The 18,162-nt window shown below is 31.9% G+C and overlaps 1 protein-coding gene across 1 annotated transcript; it reads right to left on the bottom strand.

The window, feature by feature from the left end:
• Positions 1-227: 227 nt before the first annotated feature.
• Positions 228-9,027, bottom strand: LOC126734602 (probable ribosome production factor 1). The gene is made up of 4 exons (XM_050438297.1): positions 8,734-9,027; positions 1,103-1,327; positions 911-1,037; positions 228-856 (listed from the first exon to the last, which is right to left on the bottom strand). The coding sequence occupies exons 1-4, from the start codon at positions 8,911-8,913 to the stop codon at positions 387-389; spliced, it is 1,002 nt and encodes a 333-aa protein (XP_050294254.1). The 5' UTR covers positions 8,914-9,027; the 3' UTR covers positions 228-386.
• Between the last annotated feature and the right edge of the window lie 9,135 nt (positions 9,028-18,162).

Genomic DNA, 18,162 nt, shown 5'->3' on the forward strand with positions numbered 1-18,162 from the left:
TAAAAGATTTTGCGACCTTACATCTACTTGTAATGGTAAATAAAAAATGGAAACATAATAATGCTAGCTAACCTACATAAACGCATAATAAACTAAGTAGTTTGGTTTTAAATTCTTCAGTCTAATATGTGGTTGATTTATTTCACTGATATGTGTGTGGTACCTAATAGTTATAAATAAATATTCATTTTTTCAAGAGGTGGTGGTTATGAAATGAAAACACAGTATATAGATTAAGGCAGTTTTAATTTAGCTTTGTGACCAATGTTTTTTCCTTATAATAATGAAGCGCCTTTGACTCTAATAATAGTTGAAGTGTGTAATATTTCATTAATCCTAATAATTATTAATTCAATAGCTAGCGTCCTTCATTAACAAAAAAACTTCTACAAATCAAACTTCCTCCTACTAGTTTCCATGTCGTGCCTCCTACCGTCCTTAATCCATTCATATTGACCATATTTGCTATCAAAAGTGCCCCTTTGCAATGATCGTAATTTTAAAGTAAACCTGGGTCCTAGTTCTCTTAACTTTGCTTTTTTCCCTTCAGAGTCAAAGCCATACCTATAATGTCTAAAAAACACAAAGTCTCTCTGGTTGTGGAAGGTAACACATCTTTGTCCCACAAATTCTGGTTCGTAATGAAATAAAGCACCAAGCATTCGGCCAACCGTTAATCCTAGGCGAGTCGTAAAATTGTTCAAGACTACTTCTGGCCTGTGTGTTGTAATATCTTTATGGTTTCTACGTAGTTCCGTCGTTATTCTAACGTTGCTGACTTTAAAATGTGCTGTTGGCCCATTTGGAAGATGTATGACAAGGAGACCGTCTGGTTCTTTTCTATTTTCGTTTATAACTACAAAAAAAAAATTGATTCAAATAATGATTTTTTTACACTATAAATTCATACCTAAGACATCTGTATATTCTTTCTCAATGGCTCTTTTAACAATTTTCTTTACCCCTGAACGGTTCCTGTATAATGATATTGAATTTGGAATAATTCTGGTTAGTTCTCTTCCAAATATTCTAGTTTTCTACAAATAAATAAAATGACTGTCATTGTATTATTTATTACTTCAAATTATGATTTAAAACTTACCCTCATTGGGTTATCAGCATAGGTTATGAGGACTTTTGGTTCATACGAATTTTTGTAATAATCACTAAATTCATCCTTTTCCAGATCATCCTTTATAAGTTCATTTTCTTCATCCTCTATATTTGTAATAGTTGTTTCATCCTTTACTCTTAAGCTATCAATTGTATGAGGAATTTTTTTAGGAGCTCCTTCCCTCTCTCTAATCTTTTTTGCTTCTTTTTTGGCCTGAAAGAAATTGAAATAATTCTGAATAAATCTAGCTGCATTTCACCACTATTAAAAAAGTTGTTGACATAACAAACAAAAAAATAGATTTTTTGACCTTTACTTAGTTAAGTGGTAAAACTGTGATTTAATTGTCACACCAAAGGCTCCAACTATATTACTCCTATATGTATATAAATTTTAAGATGCACCTTTAAGATTTTATTCATTTTTAAGATATTTAGCTCTTTTTCATATTAGCTGAAATCGGTCATGTATTTGACATTGTATGGCGCTAAAATAAAATAGCGGTAATAACTAATAATAATACTAATTGATAAGCTAATTGTCTTTTAATTTTGTTGTGATTGGGTCTTAATTTAAGGTTATTTAATAAAAGTTATTAGATATTGACAATCTCAAATTTGAAATCTTAAGTAAACTTTTTATGTGAATTATGTACCTATATTAAGTATGATTTTGAAAATAATTATGTAGCCATACATCATTAAAAACGGTTGCTGTTATATGTGTGCTACATTCGAAACAATTAGTTGTATTTTAGCTCTCAGGAAATATAGTCAACCAAGAAAATTATTATTGGTAGAATATTGCGGAATCTTTATAAGTTCATTAGAAAATTTTCCATTACTGATCAGTTACTGGTTATTAATGACTAAGATTTTGTAAAACCTGTTTAAAAACGAAGTTACAAGAGTGTTCGGTTTGTTGTGGAATACTTGTCATTTGGGTGATTGGTCCTATTTTATATAAGAGCCATTTAAATGGTGTTATATATTTAAATATCTATTATTACAATTATAAACCGCAATTACTTAATATATTTTAATAATTCACATTAAGATGGAAATAATTTTCAAATTAAATAATTCCTACTATCACACCACAGCAATTGTGCAATGGCTAAATAATAATTTTCCATCATAGAAACATGGACATGGACAACAGCCAGCGCATAGCCTTAATTTTAATCAGATTTGTTGTTTAACTTGGAAATAATTAAATAAGATATTTAACAACTGATGGTTCTTAAGATGTCTGGTTGCCAAATAATTATTGATTGGCTCATTTTTATTTATATTTTCCCTATTATTATATAAATGATTATCGCTATTTAGCGTCAATTTGGGCTCTTAACCGTTCACTAAGTTAGAAATATATGCCTGTTTAGATTCCCTGTCGTGCAATAATATTTTATTGACCACTTTGCATCTTTTCCTAATACTATTTAATTTTCTTTTTTTTTCCATTTGATTTGTTTTATAACCTTTATTTTATATTCCTTCAATTTATTTTTATAATGTACTGTTCGAGATTGCTGAAAGTTCTCTGAAGTATTCCTTCTGAAAATGTTATTTTCTTTATTCACAAACCAAATATTTTGCTTCAAAACAAAATGCTGTGAATACAGGCAGTATTTTCAGGCTATAATTACTAGTGTGGTGATGAGAAATAGAGCAAAGTGCGCATTTGCCACAGCACTGAAAGCAAACAGACCGAACAGGTCACAAAGTGTAAGGCCAGGTAGAAGGGATACTTAAGGGACAAGTCCAGGAAATGCATAGTCTCGGGATAAAATTAAATATTGCCACCACAATAAGCCATTCGGCAACACTTATCAATTTTTCAAGCGGAAGTACAAGCGAATTAAATCTGTGCCAGACGACTTAACCAAATGCAACTTGAAAACAGAACCATCAAAATGTACGATAGTCAGACGGTTAGCAGAGCACATCTTATGCAATGTTCGGCACTAGAGAGAATCAGGCAAGCCATCTTCGGCAATGCCTTACCTAAGACGGAAGACATTAAAAATCCTTCTCCCAATCAAATTATCGAACTCTTAAAAAAAGCAGATCTAGGGTCGCAGTGGAGGGACACAAAGTGCCCCACTCACAACAAACCAACCTACCATGATAAGCCATTGAAGAAAACTTATTAATAAGGTACTGTATTTATTATAGTTAATCAATATTTAATTACTATTATAAAAGTCTATTTTTGTTGCCTCAACTTAGCAAAAATAACTTACTAAACAACTGCAATCTTAAACAACAAGCAAGATGGGGGTAATTGATAATACCCGACTTCTGAAAAGCCTTAAAACAAAATTGACTCGTTTCAATAAAAAAAGTTTTAACCTATGTTGACGGACCTGATAGGCCGGCAGAAAATGATTGTGGAGCTTTCACCAGCATTTTCCTTCAAATTTATGGGAATTTGATCAATTTTATCAGTCAAAAGAGCTATTTTAACATCAATCTTTTTTTATTGAGTTGCAGAGCCCATAATTAACTCAACCAGACCCTTCAGATCAGCTAATTTTTTAGTCCTTCGGAAATTTCTGCTTTAATATAAATTTCATACTGCATTTTGAATGGATTATCAGATGTCTGTGGAGACAGAATGTTGCAAAATGCTTTTTCATGCCCTCTACATTACTACCTTGATCAGAAATACCCATGGATTGGTCTTTCTCATTGATGTAAGAAACATTTTGATACAAAACATCAACCAATCCCATTCCAATCAAGAACCACTGATACCGATCCTCAAAAGAAAACAATGTATCAGCTGTCTATAATCGCTTAAAGTAAAGACTAAAAGCCCGGTACACATCTCGTGAGAGTTTACTTAAATTAAAAAACTTGTGGAAAACCATTGTTTTAATAAAGAAAAAAAGGATTTACCAGACAATAAGCCTTTAAAGAGCATAATGAGAAAATCAAGAAACTTCAGAGAACAGCGGGGAAATAAAGCAAAATAAAACAGCTCTTAAACATACAGACTCAAGTGGGACTATTACTACGTCACAGGGACATATCCAAAAGGTGTGGCATACTAAAAAGGCATACAAAAAATAAGAGAAATCACTTGAGCAGGATTCAAAATGATTGGCTATTTTAATTGTCGAATTAAAAAAATGATGAATATCATGTTAATTATTGGAAAAAACATAAATTGTTTTTTTCTTAAAATAAAAAAAAAATCTTTATTTTCTGGAAAATATATTTTATATTCTTCATATTACATAAAATTAAATTTATCAATATATAAAATTTTGATGGAAACAAGTTTAAATAACCATTTGTATTTTGATATTGACTTATGCCTATGAAGCAATTTTGCCTAAACTTTCAAAGGAAATTATAATTTATATAATTCGGCTTCTTTTTAATATAAAATATATTATATTAATTTTTGATAATAATAATTCAGGTTTGAGAGCAAAATGAAATTTACAGCTATAACTTAAAGGCAGTTCAACAGGTTTTTTTTTGTTAAAATGACCTGACAGTTGAAACATAACATAACTCTAGTGCAGTTTTAGTTAAAGCAGGTTACAGAGATAACGATTTTTATTTAAAAAACTCTTACTTTCCTTCTTTGTAGGACTTAAAAGTATTCTATCCACCACCAATTCAAAATTTTGTTTTATAATTATAATTGTAATTTGTTTAAATTTTTTTTTATGTAATATAGAATCAGTCAGAAACTAAACAATTTATTCAAACAGAGGTGATGCGAAAAATAATCTCTGTTATTTTTTTTAAATGACAGAGATTATTTTTTTTCTTATTTTCTTTCCATGATTCCTTAGACACATATAAATGTACGTTCACTAGTTAATAAATTTGACTTTTTTTAATGTTCTTACTTTTAATTACAGTATAATTTGCGTCTCTGAAACTTGGTTGCACAAAGATATAAGTAGTCATAACATAACCTTAAACCTTTGTAAGGCAAGACAGGGGTAGAAGGGGTGGTGGAGTTTGCTTATTTGTCAGAAACATTAAATACTCTATAATTTTAGAAGAAAAATCTATCTACACTCATATATGGATTAAATTATTTTTAAATTTTTTTATTAGTATGTCGACTTTAGTTTTAGTAAATCTATAAAGACCAGCCTCAACTGATGTTAATCATTTGTTTTAAATATAACGAGGAATTATTAGTTACCTAAGCAAATCGGCTTTTCAATGGGTAAATAGAAAAGCTTCGGTCATCCTCCACTAAATTTATTTAAAAATTATTAATCCTACATGTTTCGGACATATAACATGTCCATTATCAGGGATACAAATTAATTTAAAGCTACAGTGCCTCCGGCAAGATCAAAAGGTTAAAACAACTAACAATGAATAAAAATGGCATATTAAGATGCATGAGAAAGGGACTAAAACTGGATCTACACAAACATTACAATCACATGATTACAACACTACGATAATTACAGTTTTTGTTCACATAACAATGATTGTAGTGTTGTAATCATGTGGTACCTTATGTCAAATCAAGTATAGAATAAAAACTTGGATCATTCATATTAATATTGAGCAATTGTTTGGTTAATGTTAATTCTTGCTAGCTTGTAATCACTATACTGTTCACATAATATTAGATTTTATTTTGTCTGAACTTGATATATCTATATATTTTGAATGGGAACACACACAAACTTAGTAGTTAATTGTGTTTCCAACTGTATTCTTAGTTACTTTGTATTATTATTTTTTCGAAATAAACATTATTATTATTATTATAAGTATATATAACCAACAAAGGCTCAAGATTCTATTTTGCATAAAAAATACTAATAAGATACACGGTATCTCACCCCAGAAAGGGCTTTAATTACTCATTTTTGCAAAACAAACACTGTATTAAAGAAATATTGGGCACATCATCCCCAAAAACAAATCCCATCGCGACTCTCACAAGGGCATAAGCATTTTTTGCAATGTAAACATCTAAGTTCTTAGAAATTATTTTAAGGGCAAAGCAACACTGAGGAGTTGAAATCGGCTCCTTATTGATAGTGACAGAATTCATTGACCATTTAAAACTTAACAGATTTGTTTTCAACGTCGCTTTGCATTGCACCATTCCCTGATCATAAGCAAGTCAGCATCCAAAAACATCTTCAGTTGGTCAATATGTTTTCCATGCCAAATGATCGTGGTGTAATCTGCAAACACAGTAATCCTTCTCTTTATGGGGAGCAAAGGAAGTTCATTGAAACAATAACGGCCCCAGTACAGAACCTTGGGAACCCCTGTAGTAGTCTGTAGTTCTTCAGAACAATGACCACCAAAATTAACCCTTTGTATATGACCCGATAGGAGCTGAACCAACCCAGGAGAGCTATCCGTCTAAATTTAAAAATAGTGCTGCAGTCTCCCCCATTATGAACCGGAACAATAATTCTTGTTTAAGTTAATTGGGAAATGTATTTCAGCTAAAAGATTCATTAATGACTCTACAAATGCCTGAAGGGCATTGGTTGGTAATGCCAAGAATATCCTTAAAGAGACATGATCCCAACCTGCTGATGTTTTATTTTTAATATTTGCCATAACATCTCTGATCTCCAACATATTAGTAGGATTAAAGAAAAATGTCTCTTCCACATTTACATGTCTCATATAGTCCCGAGTTGTATATCTATTAAAAAACATCCTTGGTGAGTTCAGAAGCATTGTTACAGTAGCAGGAGTTCAGTGTGTCTGCATATAAATTGAAATCCAATTCTAGAGTTATGCAGCTTTTCTCCATCAACTCATTAACAATATGCCATAATTATTTTGATTTATTTGGTGACTATAACAGAGCAATGGTATTCCTGTAATTACTGAAATAGTCCAGAAATGAATCATGTCCAAATTTACTTATGTGATGAAAGGCTCTTATATTTTTTCCTGAAACTTTTAAGCTCCTTGTATACCATGGCTTGTTTCTTTTAATTTTTTTGGAAAGAGCTTCACTGAATTTATTCAAGATAGAAAAGTGATTTTTTTTTTATTTTATTGTCTACATCCAAAATTCTATTCCAATTGATTTTTTGGCAATGAGACCCGAATCTTGAAAAATTACTCTTAGTATAAAGCCTACCACCTTTGTTTTTTGTTTGATCTTGGGCTTTAACTATTGACATATAAAATGAAACAGCTTCATGGTCAGATAATCCTGCATAATAATAATACTGATACTGAAAATTAATAGAAGGAAAGTAAAAGACACATCACTGAACACTCTCTACACTAACAGACACAGACTTTTTAAACTAGCAATATATAAAAGAAAACTTGCTAGCAATACAGACAGTTAAAACCAATCAGATTAAGCTTATCTGAGTGAGTCATGTATTCACCCACTGAATAAAAAGAGTGATGAACTATTTTTTTTTTGATATTGGCTTAAAGCATCTGAAACATATCAGCAAAACCAATATTTTTTTTAAGGTATAGTTTGTGCAATATTAATTGTTCTAATTAATATTTACTCTTCAAGGAAATGAGAAGTAATTTTAATTTCATTTTAAAAAAGAGAAGTCTCTTACATGAAATGTTAAGCTAGGTAAAGATTTAGCCATTATGTACTTTTTATTGCTTTCAAAACTTATTATTAAGTAGATCAATTTATCCTGCACAAACTATAGCTTTTACTGGGCCAACTAGGACAGTTGCGACAAAATAGCACCCAGAAGAAGTGCATGGCTTACAGTCTGACACTCCTCATGTGAATGGGTGGCAGCGAGCATCCCATAAAATCCATAGTAATTGGGCATACTTCATTTTCCATTACATGTTCTAGCTGTAACATTACTTTGCCAAAACTTTACTTTACATTTAATTGGTTGATGTACATTTGTAAAATTTTTTGAAACTTTGCACGAGGGTTGGCCAGATTGGTCTCATCAAAAAGTTATCTTACATTTTTTCTGTAAAATATACAGGGAAGCCAATAATTGACCCCATTAAAATGTACATGGGATTTCCTATGTTCCCCTTGGCGATGCACCACCCGGTATAGTATATGCTTTTTAGAAAGAAAGAACATTAGAAAATATACACAATTTGGCAACTGTCAGTTTATGTGTGAAGTATTTGATAATGTAATTATCAATAGCAATGTGTTTTAACGATCAAATAGACTAGATTAAACCTTTTTTTTGGCATATTTTTAAGGAATTAAATATTTTTTAGCATTCTATGTAAATAATCCGCAAAATTTTTTCTTTTAATGTATTCTTTTCAAAGTACTCTTTCTGCTCAAATTTTAAAATATTGCAAAATCGGAGATACTTAAACTCAACGAGGCCCATAATTATTCTTTGATTATTATTATTATTTAAATATAGAAGCAAAAAATTGTCAATTTTTAGAAATCTTTGTAGACTGCTTTTAAAATTTTAATATATTATAATCTACTATAACAGCCCTCCATAGCTTTTTTCTAAGTTGATAAATAAAAGATAAAAAAGGATTGTTCGGTAAGCACAATTCCTTTAAGAATCTTCCTTATCATCCAAGGATACAGATTAATACCAAATTTTAAAATTAGAGAAATTTTTCTTTTCTCTTCTTTACTCCCTTAATACTTTAACAAGTAAATATATTTACCTTTTTAAGTTCCCTTTTTGCCTTTTGAAACTGCTGTGTCCTGACATGTTTATTTTTGATATTTGAAAACTTGGCTTCTAGGGGAAACAATACTTCTCCGCTGGTGGAAGGTTTTATGTCATCTTGCTCCATTTTTACGTCTGATTCCTCAAAAGAATCTTTATTTTCAGAATCGCTCATATTCACTTATTTTTATTAATAAAAAAGTTTTTTAAAATACATACACAACAAACACGTTGAAATGTGAGGTTAAGGTAGTCTGAGAGTGGGAATGTCTAAGAGACTCTGTAAGGTGCGTAATTACTTGCAACAAAACATATTGTTTGTCCATAATAAATTTTATTTCATTATCCACTATTATGTTACGGCGGCTTCAACATCAATAAAAATATCACGTTTTTTCTGCATTTTGTGTATTGTGATTGCCTCTGTGAGGAAACTTTGAAATTTTTAACTTTATTTTAGTTAGGTTAGTTAATATTGGTGGCAGCCATAATTGTTGTCTTATAAATTTAATAAAACTTACTCTGCAGCTGCCTTACAAAATATTGAAATTTAAAATAACCTTAATATTTTTTGTTTCTCGGCTTATCTACGCTAGGAGTATTCTGCTCATACCAAGAGAATGTTTAGTCTCCATAGCGTACGTGCCATAAGATATTGAATAAATTACAATATCAAGCATGCTGCAGTGAAAGCTTTTATAGTAGACATCCAGTAAAAGTTGTGAAATATCATTAAATGCGTTTAAACAAAATTTGATATCGATACAATAAACTTAAATGTAAAAAAAAATACAATAATGACGGCTTTAAACACTGGCCTCGACAATAGACAAAATATAGACTTCTTTAAGTTACTGCAAAGCTCTTAAAGTAGAAATAATATTAATTACTTATTTCTTTTATAGAATTTGATAATTTATTACATAATAAAAAATCAACATTAAATTAGAATAAGAATCAAAAAATAATTTAAATCAAAAGAGCAGAAAAAAAAATTAGTAAATAAATGTATTCAAACTAAGAACTAAATAACCTAGCCTCCCCCTCCGACCATACGCAGGTGACTCAAAATAAGTTCCAGATTGTCATGGTGAATATCACAAGAATCAGCAATAGTGTTAAAGTTTTGACACATAAAGTGAATAAAATGTTGGTCCTGGCTGTGTCCAAGTTAAAAGCTGGACACTGTCTAGATCCTGGACGTGGTATATGAAAGCAAATCCTTGGCAAAAGGGATGGGAGTCAATTTTTTGGTTAAGTAAATTAAATAAGAAGTAGTATATCTAGAGAGCAGCAGGTTATTGTCAAAACCCCTCGGAGGATAGACTCCAACATCTTTAAATGCCAAACATTTAAGGAATCGCCGTTAGACTGATTCCAATAGGTGAATGTACTAGTAATGGTAAATGGGAAACCAAATGAAGGAGCTGTAGTCCAGCCTGGATCTAACAAATGCATAGTAGAGAGTTTTGGCAGTGGCAGTGTTCAAAAAAAGTTTGAAATTTCTAATAAGTCTAGCAGTATCTTCGATGTGAGGGATAAAAGAAAATTTTTGATCAAAGGTGACTCCAAGATCCTTAAAACAGGTAGATCTTGCCAGAGACTCTCCATTGACTGAGTAATTAAAGACAACTGGACTTTTGATTCGAAAGTAGCACTCCAACTCACTCAAGGTGTACAGAATTAATGTTCACTTGCAGTTGACCACAATCTGCTGTAGAGTCAATTCTATGAAAAAGGTTTAGATCATATAGCATATGCCAACCGAGAGTAATTAAGGGTGGAGATCAAGTCATTAGCGAAAACGTTAAAGAGAAGGGGGCCCAAGTTAGAGCCCTGAGGAACTCCAGAGGTGGATGAAAAACAGCAGATCTAAAGCACTCGACCACTACAAACTGAGAGCGGTCAACTAAATAGGAGTTAAGGAGCTTTAACAAGCGACTGGAGAATTCAAACTGGTCAAAAGCCTTTTGAAAGTCTGTGTAGATAACATCGATTTGACCTTTATCATTAAGTGCTTCACACACAAATTGAGAAAAGAATGCTAGGTTTGTAGTACATGATTGACCAGAAACGAAGCCATGTGATCGTTGGCCAGCATGGACTTAACCTAGGGAAAAATTAATTTATAAAGAGCCAACTCAAATAACTTTGAGAAATTGCACAAAATGGATATAGGGCGGTAATTCTCTATTGTTCCAGCATCGCCCTTTTTAAACATAGAGCAAACTTTGGCTTGCTTCCAGATATTGGGAAAAATACCAGTGTTAAGGATCAGATTAAAAATGTGGAGCAGCGGGTCTGTAAGTGCAAAAGAGCAGTCCTTAGCTAAAAAACTAGGAATTAGATCTGGGCCAGAGGTCATTTTGCTTTTGAGACATTTGCTCGCCATTATAATCTCGGTAGCTGCGAGCGCGACGACGTCTATTCAAGTTAAGGGAGGTTCAGAGACGACAGGATGATCGCTGGGAAGTGAGTTCGTGTATACACTTCTGAAATAATTTCCAAAAGCCGACACAATGCTGTCGGCGTATTGGATGATTGGTTAGCTTTATTCAGCCGGGGATTTGAGACTGATTACGTTTGCATCGAATAAAATACCAAAATTCAGTCGGATCGAAAGTTATTTTGTTCTCAATACTATGGATGTACATTTTGTAGGCTTGTGCAGTTAAAGCTTTAGTTGAGTATTGTCTTGCGCAGTCTAAATATCTCTAAATGATGATTAGACTTGGAAATTGTAGAATCACGAAATGCTCTTTCCTTTTTATATATATTACGAATTATATCCCCCGAAAACCAAAGAGGGAAACGTCTTTTACGTTTTACCTTGAAGGGTACCGCTCTAGTGAAAGTGTACAGTATATCATAAAAAACATCAGATGCAGAGTTGACGTCCGGCTGCACCGTGACAGGCGACCAGACCAATCATTATCTAGCAGCAACTGATATAAAAGCGGAAAGTTAGCCTTTCTAAAATTAAATTTCTTTATATCAGCTTTATTAAGGGGTAGGTTATTGAGAGAGGTAAGGCTTGCATGGAATTCAAATGACATAGAAGGATGAGAACTTTCTTCTTCCTGAGAACTTCCTCCTGTTCTTCAGTAGGAATCCAACATCCCCATGGTTCACCAGTGTGATCTTAACTGGTCTGCAGCCATTACAGTTGGGTTTTCCAAATCTAGACGCCTTGGATATGGGAATATTACGGCCACACACATCGTTCAGCAGAGTAAAAATCTCTGCTGTGAAAGTCGGATCTTCAGACGACTCGTACTTTAGGTTAAAAAGCATTAAATTGCACGTTTTTGCCTCTACACGATCGATCAGCCCCAGCAGCTGCTTGACGCTGCCTAAGCATTCTTTACAGTAGAAGGGCATAGATCTCTTGCTTAACACCACTGCCCTAATTTCAGTAGCACATGTTTTAATTTTGTTTTAGTCGTACATGTTTTAGTTGCATCTACAATTGAATTATTTAAACCTTTATTAGTCCTAGTTCCTAATGCTAACTTGATTGATATAATTGAAGAAATTCAAAAAGAAATTAAAATCTCTTTTATTATCCAGGGCATATTATAGCCTTGACGATTTTTTTAATGATATCTTTTGACATGTGCTCTGACATCATTTTAGTATTTTAGTTTTGTTTCCTATTAAATATTTTAATTTACTTCCTCTAAATTCTGTTTTATTGACAGCTTTACTTATTTTTTAATCAAATTTATCCAAAAAGATGCTTTTTTTTTCAATCTGTTTTGTTATAATTAATTTTGGTAATGTGTGTAAATTTTATGGTAAAATGTTTTAGATGTTATGTTTGTTTGAAATTTGAAATTTAAAGTGAATTTGGAATTTTTTAGTTTTTAGGATGCTTGTACACAAGATTTTGTTTTGTCTTACGTAATATAGCATATTTTCTTTCTTTCTTTCTTAACTATGAGATCTTGTATGGTAATTATGCACATTATAGTTAAACCTAATGTTTTTGTCGATCATAAAGAATTTTATATGCCATTTTAGATTATTCGATTTCTAATATTTCCTGTAACCTTTTTTAACTTTAAAGTTCTGTATAAATTACACCTGTTTTGGTAATCCAATTACAATTAAAAATTATTTAAAGCATTTTGTTCTGTTATATTTAAGCTTGATGAAACTTTGCTTGATTCAGCACATGTACCCCAGACAGACAAAAGATGTCTGAAATGCGTTAAAAAGATCATGCTCAATAACTTCAAATTTACTTTTTTTGACAAATAATGCCTACTCTCAAATAAAGCAGATAGTATTAAAACAATTTTTTGGAAAATTTTTATTATGTGATATGATCAATTTTGATCCCCGTTTAATCCTAAATATTATATGCATGATACTTTCTAAAAATATACCATTAGGTAATATGGTATATTGTTAGAGAAATTATTTAGAGTAATATTAAATTATTTATTTTATTTTTGTCTTTAAGAGTTATATATTTAGTTTTATTGATACTATTAATTTATTCGAAAACAACAACTTTAGATAAGTATTAAGGTAATTATTAACCAATGTACTTAGTGAATCTAGATCTATTCCTTTTTAAAGTAAAACACTGTCATTAGCGAAAGGAAAATCATACCATTTTAAATATTTAACACATATCAACAGTACAATAATAGAGGTTCAAGGACGGACTCCCCAAAGGACGGCCAATTCTGCAGGTAGAGTACTTTAGCTCTAATTTTTATTAAATATGTTAGATCTGTTAGTAGTGTGACATGTAGCTTTTAAAAAATTGGATATGCTCTATAAATCGAAGTTAGCAGTCTCTAACGCCTAATAAATAGTATTCCATCACAGTTTGAAGAGATATGGACTTCTTTAACACTGCAAAATAGTTCATATATCGTAGGATGTATATAATGAAGATACCTTATTTTAAGGGTAATTAAATTCTCTTTTTACCGTATATTTTTTTCATTGTATGCAGCCATTTTTGAGAAAATACAAAATGATTTCTCTTTAATAAACAATTTATTGCTTCTTGAAGAAAGTTAACTAGCCGTACGCAAGGGTGAACTTCATCACCTAAAATGAAAATAGGGTTCAACTTTAGCGATTCCTTAATTTAAATGTTATCGATTTTCTTTTCAACGTATCCAACATTACCCAATTCTAGATTTATTGCTTAAAACTGTTAATGTAAATTCCTATTTTAGCATTTGAAGAAAAAATTAATAGTTATTTGTTTTTTTTCTAGTGTGAACGGGTTAACGGATGGAAAGATTACTATTCTTGCTAGATTATTCGAAGGCCTTCGACACAGTACTTATGTCACAAAATGCTTTTGGCAATTTTACATACATTAATTACATTACATTAATTATATACGTCCCTCAATCAATACTGTTAGACTTTTTCAAAAGTTTTCTGCTAGATACGTCCCAGTATACATGTTTTATTATGTTTATCTATAGTGTCTAGTTTTTAAATAGTTCATCTTCTTTGAGGGCTCCATTTTAGGTCATTTCCGTCATTTAGGTTATATCATTGTAAAGCCCTGTAGTTTTAATTTTCTAGAATTTGTATACTTGTATGCTTGCTTTGACTGTCAGTATTCTTCTAAAATTATTGGTCTCTTCCGGCAAAAACAATAAAGATAATTCTAAATATTTCGAAACTGTTCCATGGGGTTTTAAAAAGGACGTGCTTCGTGAAATTTCATTCAGTTTTAATTGTTTAGTCAGTTTTTACCTTGGAGGCAATTAAACAACAGCCAAGGCGAGTTAGGTTAGCGTTTTTGACGTTGACAATCAAGGGCGTACCCAGGATTTCAGCTAGGGGGGGGGCAGCTCATACCTTTTTCGAGAAGATGGTCAAAAGAGATGGTGTTTTGAGTTTTCTTTCACATAATTGCGATGTATGCTCATCAAACATAAACCTGTAAGTCTTTCTTCACCCATAGTGCTTCTAAACCACGTTTTAACTCTTCGCACCGTACTGAAGGACCGTTCTACGGTCGCTGTGGTGCATGGACTGCATGGGATAGTGCTCAAATTTATCAATGCCTTTCTGACAGCAGGGTAAAAAATGTTGGCTTCGTTGAACAGATCAACTACTTCTATGTCCCTTAATTGATCACCTGATAAAGCTTCTTCACCCATAAATCATGTCAAAGGTTCAGTTCTTCGGTGATATCCAGGTTATAAAATTCCTGGTATGAATCCGCGTTCTTGTGTAAGTCTGTACTGCTGGTCTTGGGCATATGTAAGGGATGTAGCTTACTTAAATATTATATAAACTTACTTTACTAGTTTTTTGGGAGAATCGAATATTCGATATCAGGACATTCGCGGTCATTTCTGACAATGTTCTTGATATTTTTGATGTGTTCCCCCACCGAGATCATGTCGATCGATTTACCTTGTAGTGCGCTAACTACTGGTTCTAAAACTGCTGAATATTTGGCTATTGCTTGTAGAGCAATAATAAACACTGGTTTTGTAACGGCTGAATGTTACTGATATGCAGATTTTCTGGTGGCATAATTTCTCTCTACGGCTAACGTTTCTAGAGATTTCAGAAGCTCTGGGAAATTTTTAGAAAACTTTGTGATTGATTTATATTTTTCGGACCATCTCGTCGCACACAATCGTGATAGGTTTGAAGCGTAGTTTCGACGTAAAGTCAACTCTCTGAAAAACGTTATAACATCCTTTACAGTGGCGACAGTATTTCTAATTTCTGGCACTGCGTTCGCATCATTTACAACAAGGTTGGGTTTGTGACTTAAACAAAGAAAATATAAAGCACGTATTTTTTTCAAAATGGCTTGTACGCCACCCTCTTTCCCTGCCGTTGTAGAACAGCTATTGAATCCAAACCTTACGCAATCTTCGGTTGGGAGGTTAGAACTAATCAAGAAATTGTTAATTGCTTCGGCAATTGCTGAAGCATTTTGTGCTTTTAGTTCAACGAACCCTACAAATTCTTCTCTGATTTTCCTTTTGCTTTCGTCGTAGAATCGTACGCCTATTGACAGCTATTTTTTCTAAGCTGCGTCTGCTTTTTCACCAGCTAAGCCATGGTCTTCTGAACATCACTTATTATATTATCCTTAATAACTTCGCAACATAAATAATATCAATTCGTTTTGTATTTTTGGCGATGTGTAAACTGCATTGCGACGGCACTTTTCCAGGCGACTCTTTAATTTGTCGTCTCCTAAATTAATTCTCAACTTCAATAAATAATAAAACACTCTCATCTGTCTTGTTTTCCCCTAAGAGGCATATCCTGTGTACCGCAAAATACTAGCTATCGTCCACTATAATTTCAAGATCGATATATTTACAGGCTCTGCTGAAGAATGTGACGCTTGTCTAATGTAAGCATGCAAGGATCTTGGCATTACATGAGTATTTTTTGCGTGGTTGTCATTTTTCATCGCTTCCGCCTCCACTGCTACTTTCCCGACCTTTTTTTCTTTTTTTGCGTGTTGTTCCTAAAAAATGGATACACTAAATCACTCTTACAATGTTTAGGCATAGGACGAAAATACGGAAAATAAAGACCAAGATACCTATAATAACATCACATTCAAATATCATTTACTTCAGACTTCCTATCAGTAAAAGTAAAATTTCGATATTCAAAATTCGTTAACTTTGTGGTATGAACAAAGAAATCAAATAATCATATTAGGTTTTGTTTTGTTTTGATTCACCGCTTTCACAGAATTTCCTGATATCCATTTGACAGAATAATATTTCCAGTCTCCAATTATTGCACAGTAAACGCAAATTAAATCTCGTGTGGCCGCAACTAAACTATAAGACACTATGACGCATGAAATATTCGCTCGTATTAAAATCCGAACCGAATTGAATTGTTTTCGTTGTATCGTCGAACTGAATTGTCTTACTCTGCCTCACGATCCCGCTTATATATTCAAATATTCCTGCTCTCGAAATACGTAGAAAATACTCGACTCTTGACTCTATTTCCGTTCTTGTCTCATACTTGCTATCACTGCCTTTCCTTTCCAGCTAGTACGTTCTTCGTGGTATTGCTATTCAATAGAACATGTCGCTATTGACCGTATAAGTTGATGCTATTTCAGATTTCTCTTTACTGGAAAAAGTACTGTCGTCCAGATAGCGCTCGATGTTGTTTTCTCCGAATAATATGCGGCTTTAGTCCTAGATGGCTCTGATTGTCTCATCGGGAGCGGAAACTACGAGATGCAACGGTTTCGCGGGAGATTTAAATTATATTGAGTCGCCAACAGTATGCTATATCGAATGTTATAGAATATTTAAAGATAGATAAAATAACACGTTTTTAATTCCCACTTGTCAGAAAAATTGACGTTTATTTTATTTTCTATCGTGCCTCGTATAGCCTCGCCCTATAGGTGCTCGTGACAAAGCTTCTCATTACAACAATTACTTATTTGTCATGAACAAGTTTCGAATTATTATAGATTATTATTCTTTAATCTTCAGTGTGACTAATTTGTTACTGAGAATTTTTATAATGAATGTACCATTTCTGTTGACTTATGTAATATTATTATCTGTAATTTGTATTAATAGATTAATTTAAGTCCATTCGAAAAGTATTCAAAACTTATACAAAAAAATATCTGCAGATTTCTTCATGCTATTTAAATAATTAACTTTAAAATAAATAAATTTTTATTCGTAAGTTGTTGGAAACAACTATGATTTTATAACTGATTTTTGAACTTTTATAAAATCTCGTATTTTTTTACTCTAAAGGCACATAGGAAATTCATAGAATATATATTTTAAAGGAAACATTAAGCCGCAAAGAAATATACATTTTTTTTTTATAAAAAATTTAAAGAAGCTCAAGGAAACCCAAAAATACATGAAGGGTCATGAATTAAGTTATCAGTTTAAAAAAAAAATAAGTTTTTTTAAGTTTTAAAAAATATTAAAAAGGGTTTGTGAAAAAAAAGAATGAGTGTATTATTTCGGAAAGGGCCTACTTTAAAGCCGATACAATTATTTTGATACATAATATGCACTTTGAATTTTATTAACCAATTTCCGAATAACAAGGGTTGAATATCTAGTCTATGAGTAATTGGCTTCTTTTATTTTTTACTATCCACTTTTAAATTCCTTTAATAAACAGATTTATCTTCAATCTTAATAAAATAATTGGGATAAATCCCTGTATGTATATATTTTGATTAAATTAACCATACTACCAAATTTCCTTAAAAATATTGACTTCTATTTTGGAAACTAATCTCAACATTATCATGATAAAGTTTTTGTAGCAAAATCCAAATCTAATTCTTTTTAAATTTCTTGCTTAATCGTAATGCAAATAGTATAACACATGTAGATTGTTTCAAAATAAGAACTTCGAAACACATTAATACACATTTTAAAACAGACAATACATA

The sequence above is a fragment of the Anthonomus grandis genome, chromosome 1, assembly GCF_022605725.1.
Source record: "Anthonomus grandis grandis chromosome 1, icAntGran1.3, whole genome shotgun sequence".
Classification (NCBI taxonomy): Eukaryota; Metazoa; Arthropoda; class Insecta; order Coleoptera; family Curculionidae; genus Anthonomus; species Anthonomus grandis.